The sequence below is a fragment of the Mus musculus genome, chromosome 19 (genome assembly GCF_000001635.26).
Source record: "Mus musculus strain C57BL/6J chromosome 19, GRCm38.p6 C57BL/6J".
Classification (NCBI taxonomy): domain Eukaryota; kingdom Metazoa; phylum Chordata; class Mammalia; order Rodentia; family Muridae; genus Mus; species Mus musculus.
Genome location: NC_000085.6, coordinates 11,083,004 through 11,100,873, shown reverse-complemented (window position 1 = coordinate 11,100,873; position 17,870 = coordinate 11,083,004). Strand labels below are relative to the sequence as shown.

The window sequence follows — 17,870 nt, the reverse complement described above, 5'->3', positions numbered from 1 at the left end:
CTGATTGGAGTGTATTGTATAAGAGAAGAATCTATTTTCAATTTTTAAAAAGAACAAAAATAATCTTTGAAGAAAATCTAAAAGTATACCAGTGTTTAACCTAAAATAAAATAAACTGAAACTCTTTTAAAAAATCAGAATCCCAGAGCAGAAAACTGCAACAGCAAAATTGAAATTTTCAATGCAATAATTCAAAAGAAGATGTGAGCTGGAATAAGAAACGCCAACCTGAAGATAGGTCAGTTTCAACTCTCATCAGTAGCACAGAGTGAGAACAAATGCATAAAATGTACAGTGTACTAGACACCTGGAAAACACCATGAGAGAACCAAAATGTGTGTTATGGGGGTCACAGAAGGAGAAGGGGGAAGGAAATGGGGAAGGGGAAGAAGAAGAAATTTTCAAGAGCTTTTAGAACATTTGTAGCTGTAAATACTATAATTTTTTAAAGATTTTATTTATTTATTTTATATATGTGATGAGTACATTGTAACTGTCTTCAGACACACCAGAAGAGGGCATCGGATCTCATTACAGATGGTTGTGAGCCACCATATCCATCCAGAGATGGCTCAGAGGTTAAGAGCACTGACTGCTCTTCCAGAGGTCCTGAGTTCAATTCCCAGCAACCATATGGTGGCTCACAACCATCTGTAATACTATATTTTTTTAAGTCTCAAATCAAAAGCCCAACTTTCTACTATTGAAAAAAACTAGAAAATGAATTTTTAAACCAAGCTTAAAGTGAGAAATGAAAATAACAGCCTGAAGTAAAAATAAATGTATATGCCCCATATAATCAGTGCCTATCAATAAGAAAAGGAGCACAAAGAAAAATAAAAGTGTGTTCTCTTTTTAAAAAAAAAAATAATATACCAACAAACCTTTAGCTATATGGACAAAAGGAAAAGGGAGATCAAGTTTAACTTGTCAAATTATGAATAAACATAACAATTTTAAAGAAATAAAAGCACTGAAGTGGCTATTGGGAACAATGACATGCCAACAAGTGAGATGTCGGTTCTGGTTTGTCTCCTGTTGCTGTGATAAAACCCTGACCAACTTGATGACTAAGGAATCTTTTCAAATAGTCCTGGGACAACCAAAGTGTGAAACTAATAAACCACTACTGCACACCAGCTCCACAAGTTAGTTTAAAATGCACAAAAACCTCAGCTTAAGAGTTAACACAGTGAAACTCTTAGAAGAAACTCTAGGCATAATTCTTTGTAACCTAGGTTAGGTAATGTTACATTGGATGCCACATCAAAAGCACAAAGAACATGTCATGCATAAATTGATTGGCCAAGGAAAGAATACAACAGAAAAATCTGATGAGTATAGTTGCAAGAACCCTCACTACTAGCAACAAAAATATCTACCAAAGCAGAAGCTGGAGGAATGGCTCAGCAGCTAAGAGCAGTCACTTGTGACGACCCAGTTTTTTCCCCACTGGACACATACAGCAGCTCCCAACCACCTGTAACTCTCCAGCATCCTATTCTGGCCTCTCTAAGCAATTTATACACATGGTGCACATACAGTCAAGCAGGCACACACACACATACATGCAAATAAAAAACAAACTTTTAAATTCTTTAATTACCAAATCAAATCTAGTAGCATTTTTAAAAGTCATGACTAAGAAGGAGTTATCCTAAGAACTCAAAGTTAGTCAGCTTACAAAAATTAATTAAAGAACATACTACATTATCAGGTCAAGAACAGAAACATAATCACTTAAAATGATGGATTGTGTACATAGGTTGTAATAGTAATAGTTTAAATATCTGTTCAGCTTACCTAATAATTTTCAAAATAAGTCATTAGTCTCAAAAATAACTGCATTCTTGTATTAGCCTAGAATTCTGTCTAGGAGCAGAGGAATGACAGTCCCTAGGATCCTGATGGCTACTATATGAAAACAAATTGCTGAGGTGAAGCTGGGTAGTAAATGGAGCCCAGGTCCTGAGGACATTTAGCTAAGTTATTAAAGAATGCTTACTTTAGACTATAGGTACCAGTGGGCCCTTGAAGGATTTTAACAGTAATGCATCTCCAGCTTTGTTCCTACTATAATTACATTTGTTAGAACATTTTCTATAGCAAATTATAGGTGCCCATCACTAACTCAAATTGCTCAACCAACCAGGAAAGACTGCATCTGTCAGAATAACAGTTCCAAAGTTAGGAAGACTTTATGCGTGGTGGGTACCGAACTTCCTCTGCCCTCCCACTCTGCAATCTGCATCTGTATCCTAAGACTGTTATTATGGTTTAGGCAACATAACTCCTGGTCACATGCCTCAGAAATTGGTTCTTCTTCCTCTGAAGGAACAGGAAACCTCTCTTTCCCTCTCACAGACACTACTGCCTCCAGCTCTGAGCTAAATAATAGCAAAGAGGACCGGATTGCCATAAGACAAATTACAGTGGCAGGGTGATTTTTTGAGGCAACTCACCTGCCTCCAGGCCATTCCAGCAGAAGAAGAGAAAGAGAAACCAGAAAAGAAAACGAGGCATGAGATAAGGATAGTAACTGAGCAATCCAAGTGATGTATATCTAAACATAAATAATGCAGAATGTCCAAAGGAAAAGGAGTTTGAAAGTCAAAATGTTTATATACATTGTGTATATTAGTTTTATAATCAGTTTTCTCAGGCAACAGGGACTATAGATTTCCCAACCTTTACTTATAGTTTCCATATCACTCAAGATTTATTAAACATAGTTTTGGATACTTAACCTTAATTCCAGTAGACTGAGAGGTGTTTTCTTAAGTACTCATCTTTTCAAGGGGAGTTTTGTGTGTTCTTACTGAGCAAAATATTATTGAATACATTTAAAGGACACATGAAAAAACTTTACAGTGTTGCTCAGGAAAACAATAATACCATGTCACTTAGGATGTGTTCTAGTCTCACTTTCTGTTTCTTTGGAAAGAAAAAAAATTCCCTGTCCCAAAGAAACTTAAGGGAGAAAAGGGTTTACTTGGCTTTAGATAACTAGAGGATAGAGTCCATTAGTGTGGGGAAGTCAAGGCAGGAACTTAAAGCACCAGGTCCAAGGTCAAAAGCAGAGAAAGAAAAAAAAAGCATGGATCCTTGTGTTCTTGCTGATCTTAACCGGCTTGCTTGACTCTATTATACAGTCCAAGGCCTGGCCCATGAAATGATGTCACCCATGTTCATGATGGGTATTCACAACCGCATTTAATAATCAACACAGTCACCCACAGACATGCCCACAAAGCAATCTGATCTAGATAATTTCTCCACTGAAAGTCTCTTCCAGGTGAGGCTAGGTTGTGTCAAGTTAACAGTTAAGACTAGTCAGCATAGGATGCCTTCCTGCATGGCCTCCAAGACCCCTGAATCTGATAGAATCACCCAGAGTATAGCAGAAGGTTAATGTCCTTTTGAAACGTGCAATACTTGAGGGTAGCGTGTTTGCTGCAATTCACAGAAACCTGTGGAGTAGATATGATGCATACATGAATACTCCCAGCACTCAGGAGGCTAAGGCAGAAGGATTGTCCATTCCAGGGCAACTTGAGATACATAGTGAGATTCTATCCAAAAACAAACCAATCAAGTGAGTAATTAAGCAGTACTGTTAGGTCATAGGTTCATGGGTCTGGCCTCAGGACACAGTAAGGCTGTCTTTCCAGAGTTTCAAATTGCCAGACCTCTAGGCTTTTACATTTAAGTGGTTGCTATTTAGTCTAGTTTTGACTTGATGACTAAGGAAGGGCCGGCCTTTTATCCTCAAGACAATACTAATGACCAATTTTCTATCTCTCAAGTTTTCTCAGGTCCCTCCCATTCACACCTATCATCACCACCTTCAACACAGCCATCTATGCTTGAGTTGGAGAATGTCTCTGAACAATCCCATCCAAAAGATATAGAAGATGAAAATGATGTGACTAACTGAAGAACCCTGCAGGGTTTTTTTTTTTTTTTACAAGATGCCTCATGGGAAACATACTCCAATGATGTCCTTGCCAGTTCTCACTGTCTCCTCATTCTGTAATAAAGGATGCAATCTGATCACCAATTGTCTCTTCCCTCGCTGTCTCAGTCAATGCTCTATTGCTGTGAAGAGACACCATGACCACGGCAACTCTCAGAAAGGAAAACATTTAACTGGGGCTTGCTTACAAATTCAGAGGCTTTGTGTCCATCGTCGTCATAGTGGGAAACACGGAAGGAAGCGTGCAAGCAGACAAGGTGTCAGAGAAGGAGCAGAGAGTTCTACATTCAGAGCTACACACAACAGGAAGAGAGCCAGCAGGGCCTTGCTTGGGCTTTTGAAACCTCAATGCCCACCCCCACCCCCAGAGACACACTTCCTTCAACAAGACCACACCTCTTAATCCTTTCAAATAGTGCCAATCCCTAAGAATTCAAATATATTAGGGATATTCTTATTCAAACAGCCACACTCACTATAGATTACCAGCCTTCTCTACCCCTAAGATTGGGGGCATGCCAGGAAGTCAAAGTGACTGCTCATATTTATCTCCATTTGTGGAAAACATTATAAACAAAGGAACCCTTTCATCACAAAGAAGAATATACCAGCTTTGGAAGAGGCATAGTGCTGCTGTAGTGAAAACAAGACTCTAAGATAGTCTGTGCTACTGCTATCTTGCAGAGTGGTCCCCAGCCCATAGGGTAGAAAGGAGGGCTACATGATAGTTTGTCACTAAAAGAGCTTAGTATAGCTACTATCTAACCCATGGCAATTCATAAGCACTCTAGTATCATTTATTAGCTCTCTCTATTGTAACCATGGTGATTCAGGAGGCCAAAAGGAATAGTTCCTATTTCCCAATACTGGTGACCAGAGCCCATCTCTAGAAGCTAAAAGTGAGATCACTTTCAATATATATTTTTATTAAGCCATAAAAAGTTCCTGAAAGCTCTCTGTAAGACATTGTGATGCACTTGTGTCCCTCAATAAGAAAACAGATGTTGACATTTTAGTACCCAGTACTTCAAAATACTACTTTATTTAGAAATAAAGTCTGGGGCCAGCAAGATCAAGGTGCCTAATGCCAAGTCTGGCTATCTGAGTTTGATTCTTGTGACCCACAGGACAGAATGAAAGAACTTCTACAAGTTGTCCCCTGACCTCTCCATGTGTACAGTAGCATGCACATTAATATACAAACAATAAATAAATAACTTTTGTTTTTGAGACAGTCTCACTGTGTAGTCCTAGTTGGCCTGGAACTTAGTATGTAAAAACAGGCCAGCCTTATATTCACAGTAATCTACCTGCTTCCACGCTCCGAGCACTGGGATTAGAGGTGTGTGCCTCCATGCCCAGCAAAGAATTTTAATAGACATACAATCTTTATGGAGGGAGTGAAGTAAAATTGCTATAAGGGTGGGGCCTAGTCCAGTCCAGCTTTCCTCTTATAAAAGTGAGGATTTGGACAGAGTCAGGCAAACAGAGAAGGGAGGTAATAGATGTAAAGGGAAAGGACCTATGGAAAGGCAAGGACTGGAGTGAGGCCTCTATTAGTCAAATGCCAAAATCAGCAGAAAACCATCAACATTGTAGAACGGGATCTTCTCACAGAATGGCCAACTTTTGAAAATTGCAGCATGGCATTGCTGTCTACAAACACATTGGACCAAATTCATAGCTATCCTGGGATACATATGGCCTACAGGACACTCTGACAACAGTTCCCAGAAGGAGTCTGACTCTGATAACATCTTGATCTAGAACAGTGAGACAGTATATTTCCACTGCTGTTGGTCACCCAGTCTGTGGCCTCTTCTAGAAGCCAGTCACACACTTTTCCACTCCAAGCTGCATTGTGTTTGCTCTAGAGTTTGGCCAGGTGTTTACAAATGGAGATTACCCTCTTACCTGGATATCCCACAGTGGGAAAGTGGCATTTGAATGATCCTACTCTCCAAAGTCGGATGAGAGGAGGATCTGTAAAGGTTGTAGGTGCTGTGGGAGAATGTCATTTCCCGTTGTTAGGCTTTGAGACAGAGGTGAGGTTTGCTGGCCAGCTCTAGAACAGTCATGACAAGGTTCATGGATTTCAAGGCATTGTTGTCCAGTCATTCAGGGAGGCCCATGGGCCAGCTTGAAACTCAGAGTTTACAGGAAGCAAAAGGACTCCCTCTTACCTTCAGGTGCTGCTATGGAGTGCTGGTGGAAGATGAGCCCAGAAGCCTTGGGTTTCCTGAGAATCAGTGTGGCATGTGGAACAAAGCATGCCAAAGCATTTCATCAAAATACTGCTGTGGTAGGTCAGTACCAAGATGGAGCAAGTTGCTAAAAGTACCACCAGTGCCATTAACAACCATTTACATTGAGGAGGCTCTTTAATATTCAGCCCTTGGAAGCCTCCAGAATTCTGCCTAGATTGAGATATACAGTCTACAGAAAGAAGACCATACTCTGACCTAAGAAATAGTTCATATGTGTGTGCATATGTGTATGTACTCTTGTGCACGTATACATATATATGCACAAGGATGTGCAGGCCAAAGGGCAGTATCAGGTGTCATTCCTAAGATTCTATACACCGTGTTTTTTGATACAGAATATCTTACTGGTCTGGACCTGCCCAGACATGCTCAGCTCACTGGCTGGTAGGCTCAGGGGATCTATCTGTCTCTCCCTTCAAACAGCTGAGATTACAAGCACATACCACCACAGTTCGTTTTCAGCATGGGTTCTGTGATTTGAACTCAGATCCTCACCAACTGAGCTATCTCTCCAATCCCACGGGAGCTCACTTATCTTCATTTAACCCTTTAAAAAACAACAATTATTGTTTTTAAAAAATATTCATATTTTTCATTTAACATGCATATTTAATATTTTATAACAACAAAAGCTATTGTGAATACTACATATGTAAGTTATGTGTTTGGAGTTTGCCTTGTTATTTCTCAGTTTTACTGTGGTACTATCTCCAGGATCTATCACACAATGCCTCCAAAGACTATCACATATATAGTCAGCAAATTCTCTATTCCTGAAAATGTTTAGCAGAAATGTGAGCATCCTTGAAGGAAGTTGTGGTTTGAACATGACTTGTTTCTATGGGTTCATGTGTTGAAGACTTGATTGGTCATCCATCTCCTTGTTTCTCCATGCTTCCTGGACACCAGGAAATGGACAGTCTTTCTTACACATGTTCACTGCCACAGTGTTCAGCCTCACCTCAAATCTAAACCAGTAATATTTGCTGGCAATGATTTGAATACCTCCACCTCTCCTGAGGCTTCTCTCACCTCAAAGTTTCTGTCCCTTCAAGACAGTTAGCACCATTTCCAGGAAGTCAATAAAAAGAGAAAATCCCAACCTGAATCATAGCTGGTTCCTGAAACCCACATGACCTAAGGCCCAATTCTTACACTTCTTATTACTTCCCTCAGCACAAGGGATTGATGTCATTCATCTTTCTTAAAGGATGTTGCGCTATTTTATGGAGATATGCACATTACAGGAAATCTTCCCTTTAAAAAGGAAATGCACAAGAATATCAAGAAGAAAAATGTGTTTAATTTAAAAAAAAAGATCCTGCTAGACATTAAAGCATAATAAAGAATAATGAAAATATCATAGAAGTCACTCCTACATAGACAAGCAGGCCAGTTGTATAGAAGAAAAAAATTCACACAGAAATCGAGCTTTTAACTAAAGTGGCATTTCAGTGCACTGCAGTACAAATGAGTTGACAAAATTTCTAGAATATCCAAGTAGACTTTTGGAAAAGTATAAAATTATACTTAAACAGCTTATGCAATATTCAAGAATGAACTCATACAAGAAAATCAAGATGTAAAAATGAAAACTAGAGCTACAGATGTAGCTCAAGGAAAACACTTCCTCCAACATTTGTGAGGCCCTTGGTTTATTACCAGCACCACAGTTAAAAGGAAGAAGTAAAACAGCAAAATCACTAGAAAAAAACAAACATCAAGTTCCAGTTAATTGTGGGTTTCATGAAACACAGCTGAAGGAGACCAAGGAGAGACAAACTGGAAAAGAAGAAGTCCAAGTATTGCTATTTGCAGATTATATGATAATTTACATAAACAATCCCAAAAATTCTACCAGAAAACTCCTCCAGGTGATAAACATTTTCAGCAAAGTGGCTGGATACATAATTAACTCAAAAAAAAAAGTCAGTAGCCCTTCTACATGCAATCGACAAACAGAATAAAAAAAAGAAATCAAGGAAATAACAACCTTCACAATAGCCAAAAATAATATAAAATATCTTGAGGAAATTCTAACCAAACAAGTGAAAGACTTGTATGATTAAAAACTTCAAATTTTTGAAGGAAGAAATTGAAGAAGATCTCAGAAGATGAAAAGATCTGGCGCTCGCCCGCCGAGCCCAACCGCGCTCCCGCCTCCAGGTGCGGCGCGGGGTCCGCCCGCTCGACGCCGGGGACAGCGCCCCACGGGGACGAGCCGGCGCTGCGCTGCCGGGGCTCGCGGGCCGCGTGCGAGCGAGGCGAGTCCCCGGGGTGCGCTGGCCGCGGTCCGGTCCTGGATGCGAGAACGCAGCGCTTCGGGACGCGTGGAGTGCTCAGGCGGCTCTGGATTGTGTCGCTCGGATTGCGCGTCCCGCGAGTGGGCGTCGGAAGAGAAACCAAAGGCGGTTTGAGCACATGAACAGAAAATAACATTCTAAAGACTTTGTCAGAAGTGATAGGGAGGAAAAAAACCCATAAGAAGTACTTCCTTGTGTGTGTGTCTCATGGTGCAGCTTTTAACACTCACATAGTAATGAAGCCACCATTATGTCCTCAGTCAGCGAAGTAAATGCGGACATCAGAGATTTCCTGATGAGCATCAATTTGGAGCAGTACCTCTTACATTTCCGTGAATTCGGTTTTTATACCGTGAGGGACTGCACGTCGATAAATGACAGCGTACTCCATCAGATTGGAATATCACCTACTGGACACCGTAGGAGGATACTGAAACAGTTACAAATGATCTTTTCAAAAATGCAAGACTTCCCCATATATGCAAATGTGCATAAGGCAAAGAACGGCAGCACCACAAAAGAGCAACAACACAGTGATCCATCTTCCAGCAGCCACACCGGCATAGAGTGTTCCGATTCCGTTACTGTCCATAGACCTGGCCCGGCACCATCAGAGATGGTTACAACCAGTACCCTTAGTGAAGGAAACTGTCAGTCTCCGAAATCACATGATAAGCTATGTCTTTCTTCACATGACCTGCCCTGTCCAGAAGAAGAACTACACCAGAACGTGGATTCTTCGAAAGATTCTTTATTTGGTGGTGTAAATGTCAAAATAGATCCTTTGATTACCAAGAGGGCTGTGGAGTACACAGCTGGAGAAGAACACACAGAAAAAGGCAATTTGACCTCAGAAGATTACAGCAAGGCACTTAGTACAAACACTGAATGTCTTCCCTCTGGGGACTGTCCAACATCAGGCACACATTCTGGAAACGGGACGAATGGCGTATTAGAAAGCTTCCCGCCAACCCCGTTCTTTCAGTTTCAGGGCGAGATGGTTGTGAATGAACTGTACGTTCCGTCCTCACCAGTCCACGGCCCCATGAGAAGCCGGAGCAAGTTGGTTTCCAGACCTTCTCGATCATTTCTACTGAGACATCGCTCTGTACCAGAGATCCCAGGGTCAACAAAATCAATCCCAGGGAGCTATTTCCGTGACAGAAGAAGTAATACTACCTCAGCTGGAAAGTCTTTGACACTGAAAAATTCAAATGAGGATAATTCAACTTCCATCTTTCCTTATGGAGAGACATTTCTCTTCCAGAGACTAGAAAGTTCCAAGAAGCGATCTATAAAGAATGAGTTTTGGCCGCATGAGAACACAGTTAAAGAGGAAGCAGCCACTACAAGAAACTCTATCCTAACCCAGTCAAGCATATATGATAACAGGAAGGAAAAAGTGAGTGAAGACAAAGTCGAAGACATTTGGATACCCCGCGAGGATAAAAATAACCTTGCACAGGATTCGGCCTCTGAGTCAGAATACTCCACAGTAGAGGAATGCTTCCAGAGTTTAAGAAGAAAAAATTCCAAAGCGTCCAAGTCTAGGACTCAAAAAGCCTTCTACTTGGACCCCTTCAATAGGCACAGTTATCCTTTAAGCTCCATGAGTGGAAATACTGAACCGTCATCAACCATCTCAAATGCCATCTCTCCCTATGCCTGCTTCTATGGATCTTCAGCAGCCAAGGAGAAATGTGGATGGCTGGACAAACTCTCTCCTCAAGGGTATGGACAGATGCATTTTGTTTACTAAGTAGCCATTTTGATAGAGTAAAGATTGTTCTTTACTAAATCTGCCAGTGTTCTGTACCCTCTGCAATCCCCAAGATACTTTTTTTTTAGAATTAATTTTTTATTGGGTATTTTCCTCATTTACATTTCCAATGCTATCCAAAAAGTCCCCAATACACCCCCCCCCACTCCCCTACCCACCCACTCCCACTTTTTGGCCCTGGCGTTCCCCTGTACTGGGGCATATAGAGTTTGCAAGTCCATTGGACCTCTCTTTCCAGTGATGGCCGATTAGGCCATCTTTTGATACATATGCAGCTAGAGTCAAGAGCTCTGGGGGTACTGGTTAGTTCATATTGTTGTTCCACCTATAGAGTTGCAGATTCCCTTTAGCTCCTTGGGTACTTTCTCTAGCTCCTCCATTGGGGGCCCTGTGATCCATCCAATAGCTGACTGTGAGCATCCACTTCTGTGTTTGCTAGGCCCCGGCATTGTCTCACAAGAGACAGCTATATCTGGGTCCTTTCAGCAAAATCTTGCTAGTGTGTGCAATGGTGTCAGTGTTTGGAGGCTGATTATGGGATGGATCCCCGGATATGGCAGTCTCTAGATGGTCCATCCTTTCGTTTCAGCTCCAAACTGTGTCTCTGTAACTCTTTCCATGGTTGTTTTGTTCCCAATTCTAAGAAGGGGCACAGTTCCACACTTTGGTCTTCGTTCTTCTTGAGTTTCATGCATACGTTTAACAAATTGTATCTTATATCTTGGGTATCCTAAGTTTCTGGGCTAATATCCACTTATCAGTGAGTACATATTGTGTGAGTTCCTTTGTGATTGTGTTATTTCACTCAGGATGATGCCCTCCAGGTCCATCCATTTGCCTAGGAATTTCATAAATTCATTCCTTTTAATAGCTGAGTAGTACTCCATTGTGTGAATGTACCACATTTTCTGTATCCATTCCTCTGTTGAGGGGCATCTGGGTTCTTTCCAGCTTCTGGCTATTATAAATAAGGCTGCTATGAACGTAGTGGAGCATGTGTCCTTCTTATCGGTTGGAACATCTTCTGGATATATGCCCAAGAGAGGTATTGCTGGATCCTCTGGTAGTATTATGTCCAATTTTCTTTTTTTTTTTTTTTTTTTTTTTTTTCCATTTTTTATTAGGTATTTAGCTCATTTACATTTCCAATGCTATACCAAAAGTCCCCCTTACCCACCCACCCCCACTCCCCTACCCACCCACTCCCCCCCTTTGGCCCTGGCGTTCCCCTGTACCGGGGCACACAAAGTCTGCGTGTCCAATGGGCCTCTCTTTCCAGTGATGGCCGACTAGGCCATCTTTTGATACATATGCAGCTAGAGTCAAGAGCTCAGGGGTACTGGTTAGTTCATAATGTTGTTCCACCTATAGGGTTGAAGATCCCTTTAGCTCCTTGGGTACTTTCTCTAGCTCCTCCATTGGGAGCCCTGTGATCCATCCATTAGCTGACTGTGAGCATCCACTTCTGTGTTTGCTAGGCCCCGGCATAGTCTCACAAGAGACAGCTACATCTGGGTCCTTTCGATAAAATCTTGCTAGTATATGCAATGGTGTCAGCGTTTGGATGCTGATTATGGGGTGGATCCCTGGATATGGCAGTCTCTACATGGTCCATCCTTTCATCTCAGCTCCAAACTTTGTTTCTGTAACTCCTTCCATGGGTGTTTTGTTCCCACTTCTAAGGAGGAGCATAGTGTCCACACTTCAGTCTTCATTTTTCTTGAGTTTCATGTGTTTAGGAAATTGTATCTTATATCGTGGGTATCCTAGGTTTTGGGCTAGTATCCACTTATCAGTGAGTACATATTGTGTGAGTTCCTTTGTGATTGTGTTACCTCACTCAGGATGATGCTCTCCAGGTCCATCCATTTGGCTAGGAATTTCATAAATTCATTCTTTTTAATAGCTGAGTAGTACTCCATTGTGTAGATGTACCACATTTTCTGTATCCATTCCTCTGTTGAGGGGCATCTGGGTTCTTTCCAGTTTCTGGCTATTATAAATAAGGCTGCTATGAACATAGTGGAGCATGTGTCCTTCTTACCAGTTGGGGCTTCTTCTGGATATATGCCCAGGAGAGGTATTGCTGGATCCTCCGGTAGTACTATGTCCAATTTTCTGAGGAACCGCCAGACTGATTTCCAGAGTGGTTGTACAAGCCTGCAATCCCACCAACAATGGAGGAGTGTTCCTCTTTCTCCACATCCTCGCCAGCATCTGCTGTCACCTGAATTTTTGATCTTAGCCATTCTCACTGGTGTGAGGTGGAATCTCAGGGTTGTTTTGATTTGCATTTCCCTGATGATTAAGGATGTTGAACATTTTTTCAGGTGCTTCTCTGCCATTCGGTATTCCTCAGGTGAGAATTCTTTGTTCAGTTCTGAGCCCCATTTTTTAAGGGGGTTATTTGATTTTCTGAGGTCCACCTTCTTGAGTTCTTTATATATGTTGGATATTAGTCCCCTATCTGATTTAGGATAGGTAAAGATCCTTTCCCAGTCTGTTGGTGGTCTTTTTGTCTTATAGACAGTGTCTTTTGCCTTGCAGAAACTTTGGAGTTTCATTAGGTCCCATTTGTCAATTCTCGATCTTACAGCACAAGCCATTGCTGTTCTGTTCAGGAATTTTTCCCCTGTGCCCATATCTTCAAGGCTTTTCCCCACTTTCTCCTCTATAAGTTTCAGTGTCTCTGGTTTTATGTGAAGTTCCTTGATCCACTTAGATTTGACCTTAGTACAAGGAGATAAGTATGGATCGATTCGCATTCTTCTACATGATAACAACCAGTTGTGCCAGCACCAATTGTTGAAAATGCTGTCTTTCTTCCACTGGATGGTTTTGGCTCCCTTGTCGAAGATCAAGTGACCATAGGTGTGTGGGTTCATTTCTGGGTCTTCAATTCTATTCCATTGGTCCACTTGTCTGTCTCTATACCAGTACCATGCAGTTTTTATCACAATTGCTCTGTAGTAAAGCTTTAGGTCAGGCATGGTGATTCCACCAGAGGTTCTTTTATCCTTGAGAAGAGTTTTTGCTATCCTCGGTTTTTTGTTATTCCAGATGAATTTGCAAATTGCTCCTTCTAATTCGTTGAAGAATTGAGTTGGAATTTTAATGGGGATTGCATTGAATCTGTAGATTGCTTTTGGCAAGATAGCCATTTTTACAATGTTGGTCCTGCCAATCCATGAGCATGGGAGATCTTTCCATCTTCTGAGATCTTCTTTAATTTCTTTATGTCCAATTTTCTGAGGAACCGCCAAACTGATTTAAAAAGGACTTTTCCGTATGTTTGCAAATGCTGGGCCCTAGGTAGGTAAGTTGCATGAAGTACAGTACTGCAGTATGGTTTGGAATAGCAACTTCAGGTTGAAATTAAATTAGAACTAAGGTTTGGATTAAAACTTCAAGTTATGAGTTCACCTCCATATTATCACTGTCCCTTTCTAACTTGATAATAAAATAAATGTGCTTTCCTGGTTCCCACTTCATATCAAAACAAACAACACAGACCGAGTTATCATTCCTTAGCTTACACTCTTTGGATTTTGCTCTTATCATACCAGTGTTCTGTTTGAGAAGACAAGCTAGAGAAATGAACATCTTTGTTTAAGGTTTAGGTCACCTTGATCTAGTATCCTAATTTTTTAATGTGCATCAATGATACATCAAGGGTTTTTATATGATTTAAAGCAACTTAAAGACATTTTTATATTTGAACACATTAGTATTATAACAGCTTCGCTTTGAATTTTTCATATTTTGAATATGCTGTTTTAGTTTTTATATGTTGCTCAGAAAATCAGAACCCTTAAATAAAATGTCAAAACTGATTTATCATTTCAGAGGTAAACAAATAAAGTTCTTTCCTTTTTGCATTATGTAGTATGGAGAAATCTTTGGGCATAGATGCCATTTTTAATTAGATTCTTTTTCTAACTTTTTTTTAGATGTTATTTATTTAATTGAAGGTTTTGTTATTTTTATATTTCCTTGTGTTTTTTTACATTACCTTATTAATTTACATCATGGATGTTGCCCTTTCTCCCCTTTGCCTCTGAGAGGGTGCTCCCCTCTTTCCCACCAGGCATCCCTCCTGTCCCTGGGGCCTCAAGTCTCTGCAGGATTAGGCACATCTTTTCCTACTAAAGCCAGACAAGGCAGCCCTCTGCTAAATATGTTCTGGGGACCTTGGATCAGTCCCTGTATGCTCTTTGGTTGGTGGCTTAGTCTCTGGGAGGTCTGGATTAGTTGAAGCTGCTGGTCTTCCTGTAGCCATCCCTTCATCCTATTAGACTGAAGTTGGAGAGCTCTGTCTAACTTTCTAATTTTAAAATATTTATTTCTGCTGTCCTTCAAGAATGACTGCAGTATTTGGGAGTAAACTTTCGGATGTTTAAGTAACACATGTGAGTCCTCGAGATGGGCTGTTTTTCTCTTATGTTCCCCTGTGACTGTTCTGCAAAGCCTTGGTTTAATCCAAAGTAAGTTTAGGAGCAAAGATTCTTTAGAAGCAGATCCATGCATAGTAATAGTATGAATCATATCTCTTAAAACGTAAAGCCAAATATAATTTGAGTATTGGTCCTATCAGTACTAGGTATATGAACCACGTGTCCTTTGAGAAGCAGATTTTGAATAGAATGCATATTTAAATATCCAAAGCAGGGGTCCATACTCATGTATATAAGTTCATATAATAAATCATTAGAAGAAACATAAGCTCTAGTATTTTCCAGCATTTCGTGTCTATGAGTTATTGGTAGTTAGGGAGACGTAGCTGTGGCTGCAGAACACTAATGGAAGACTCAGAGAATTCTTGGTGTAGAGCAGTCTGTAGCTAAGGCTTACTAGGTAGACTGCAATGGTCTGTTGCACTTGACAGACTTGATAGGTTCATGCTCTGGGCACATTGAGAAAGCTTGACCATTTTGGCTATCTCTGGGATAGTTAGAACATTTTCCATTTTGTCTTTTAATAAAACATTGATTTTCCCCCCATTCCTTGAAAACCTACCTATGGGGGGGGGAGCTGTGATTTTTAGATTTATATTTTTCCATTTTGGGAAAAATGATTCAATTTTTTTTTATCTAGCTTAAATGTCTTCTCTTGGATAACAATATGAATGGATATAAGAAAATAAATAAATTTTTCATGCCAAACTTTAAAAATATCTCTTATACATGATGGTGTTTCCTGGCTTAAAAGAAATACTTATAACTGGCCAAAAATCATATAGTAAACTCAAAGTAGAATCTGAAACTCGCCCTTTCCTGGCTGGACTCTGTTGCTCTTCAAAGCTGTTTATGGTAATCATTGGTTTAATAAGGTGGCCCTCCTCATTTCTTACACAGAGCTTGCTGAGCTTTGTCTTATGGCCAGTTGCTTCTGGTACATGCTATGTCAACTGAGATGACATTCTAACTTCTGTACCAGCAACCATCATTCTTTCCAAAAAGGGCCAAGTAGGAAATATTTGTGACCCTACAGCTTATGTGCTTTCTATTGTAACTTTTCAACTCCGTTGTGTCAACATGAATTCAGATATCACTAAGCTGTAGTAACAGTATGTGAGGCTGTATTCCAATAAAATTTTATTTGCAAATTCATATGGCAGGCCAGGTTTCCATCATGGGCTTTAAAGCATAAACCACAGAAGTGGATGTCTCGTATTTCATATAACCGCTGTATTGTACCTCACTGCATTCCAGATAGTATAACAGAATAAAAGGTATTAAACAATATTTTCTTTTCATTTTTCCATGAACAAACTTTATTTTTAATGTACAGGGATTTTGTAATACAAGTGGATGAATTCAATGCAATGTTAGTATGTGAAAATTTATATGTGGCCTTGAAAGCAATAGGTCTGCATTGGCAGGGCAGTTACCCTTTGGTGTTTTTGTAATTGGTGTTCCTTAAAGCTGTGTATATGAATGGTCTATTTATAGTAATAATAAGATGCTAGCTTATATTTTTCCAAGTAGGATTTTTAAGTGTCCTCAACTTTCATGAGTGACTTTTAAGGAAATAATAAAATGTACAACATGGACTTTAAAAAAAAAAAAAGAAAAAGAAAAGATCTCCCATGCTCATGGATTGGTAGGCTCAACAAAATAAAAGGCCATCCTACCAAAAGCAATCTATAGATTCAGCACTATTCAGATGCCCCTCAAACAAATAGGTACAGAAAATGTAGCTCGTTTACATGACGGGATACTGCTCAGCTACTGAAAACAAGGACATCATAGATTTTGCAGACATGTTGATGTAACTAAAAAATATCATCCTGAGTGAGGTAACTCATGCCCAAAAGGACATGCATGATATGTACTGACTTACAAGTAAATATTAGCCATAAAGTATAGGCTATCCACACTACATTCCACAGACTCAAAGAAGCTAAACAAGAAGAAAACCCCAAGAGAGGATGCTCGAATCTCACTTAGAAGGGAGAATAAAGAGGCAGATGGAAGGAGGTAACTAGGAGGGACGTGGGATGGGGAGGAGAATGAAGGAGTCAGGGTGTCCCCACCCCACCCCACCCCCCACCACACACACAAACAGACCACCAGGCCTCCCCATTCCCTGGGGCCTCAAGTCTCTGAAGGGTTAGGTGCATCTTCTCTCACTGAGGCCAGACCAGGCAGTCCTCTGCTGTATGTGTTAGGAGCCTCATATCAGCTAGTGTATGCTGCCTGCTCAGTGAGTGTCTCTGTCTGAGAGATCTCAGAGGGTGGGAGCTGGTGGGGAGGTCCAGGTTTCTTGAGACTGCTGATCTTCCTATGGGGTCCCGCTCATCATCAACTTCATCCAGCCTTTCCCTAATTCAACCACAGGGGTCTCCAAACTTCAGTCCATCGGTTGGATGTAAGTACCTGCTTCTGTCTCAGTCAGCTGTTTGTTGGGCCTCTGGAGGGCAGCCATACTAGGCTCCTGTCTGTAAGTACATCACAGCATCAGTAATAGTGTCAGGCCTTGAACCCTCCCCTTGAGATGGGTCCCAATTTGGGCTGGTCCTGGACCTCCTTTTCCTCAGTCTCTTCTCCATTTTTGTCCCTGCAGTTCTTTTAGACAGGAACAATTCTGGGACAATGTTTTTGACTGTGGGATGGCAACCCCATCCCTCCACTTGATGCCTTGTCTTTCTACTGGAGTTGGACTCTACAAGTTTCCTCTCCCCACTGAAGAGCATTTCATCTAAGGTCCCTCTCTTTGAGTCTTGAAATTCTCTCACCTCCCAGGTCTCTGGTACATTCTAGAGGGTCCCCCCACCTCCCACCTTCCACCTCCCAAGTTTGCATATTTCCATTCATTTTACTCGGGGCTTCACTCCTATTCCCCACCCCAATATCTGATCATGTTCCCCTTTTCCTCTGTCCCTCTCCTATCCAGTTGCCTTCCTCCCTCTTCCCTCTGATTTGGATTAAAATGTTTTTAATAAGTCAAAATACAATTCCTGGGGCTAGGGAGATGAATTTGTGAACTAAATGCCTGCTGAGGCAGCATAAGGACCTGTGTTCAATCCCCATGAAGAAAAGGTA

At 40.9% G+C, this 17,870-nt stretch overlaps 1 protein-coding gene and 1 pseudogene across 5 annotated transcripts in view; both read left to right on the top strand.

The window, feature by feature from the left end:
* The window catches only part of Ms4a20 (membrane-spanning 4-domains, subfamily A, member 20), a 34,076-nt gene extending 30,016 nt beyond the window's left edge, over positions 1 to 4,060 (top strand). For 4 of the 5 annotated variants that reach the window (XM_030251070.1, XM_006527323.4, XM_006527325.4 and 1 more), the window contains one exon: positions 3,807 to 4,060. In XM_030251070.1, the coding sequence (XP_030106930.1) occupies positions 3,807 to 3,937 (131 nt within the window). In that variant the 3' untranslated portion in view covers positions 3,938 to 4,060. The remainder of the gene's footprint in view (positions 1 to 3,806) is intronic. The other variant, NM_027058.1, reaches the window with a different exon arrangement.
* Gm336 (predicted pseudogene 336) lies at positions 8,797 to 10,278 on the top strand (annotated as a pseudogene).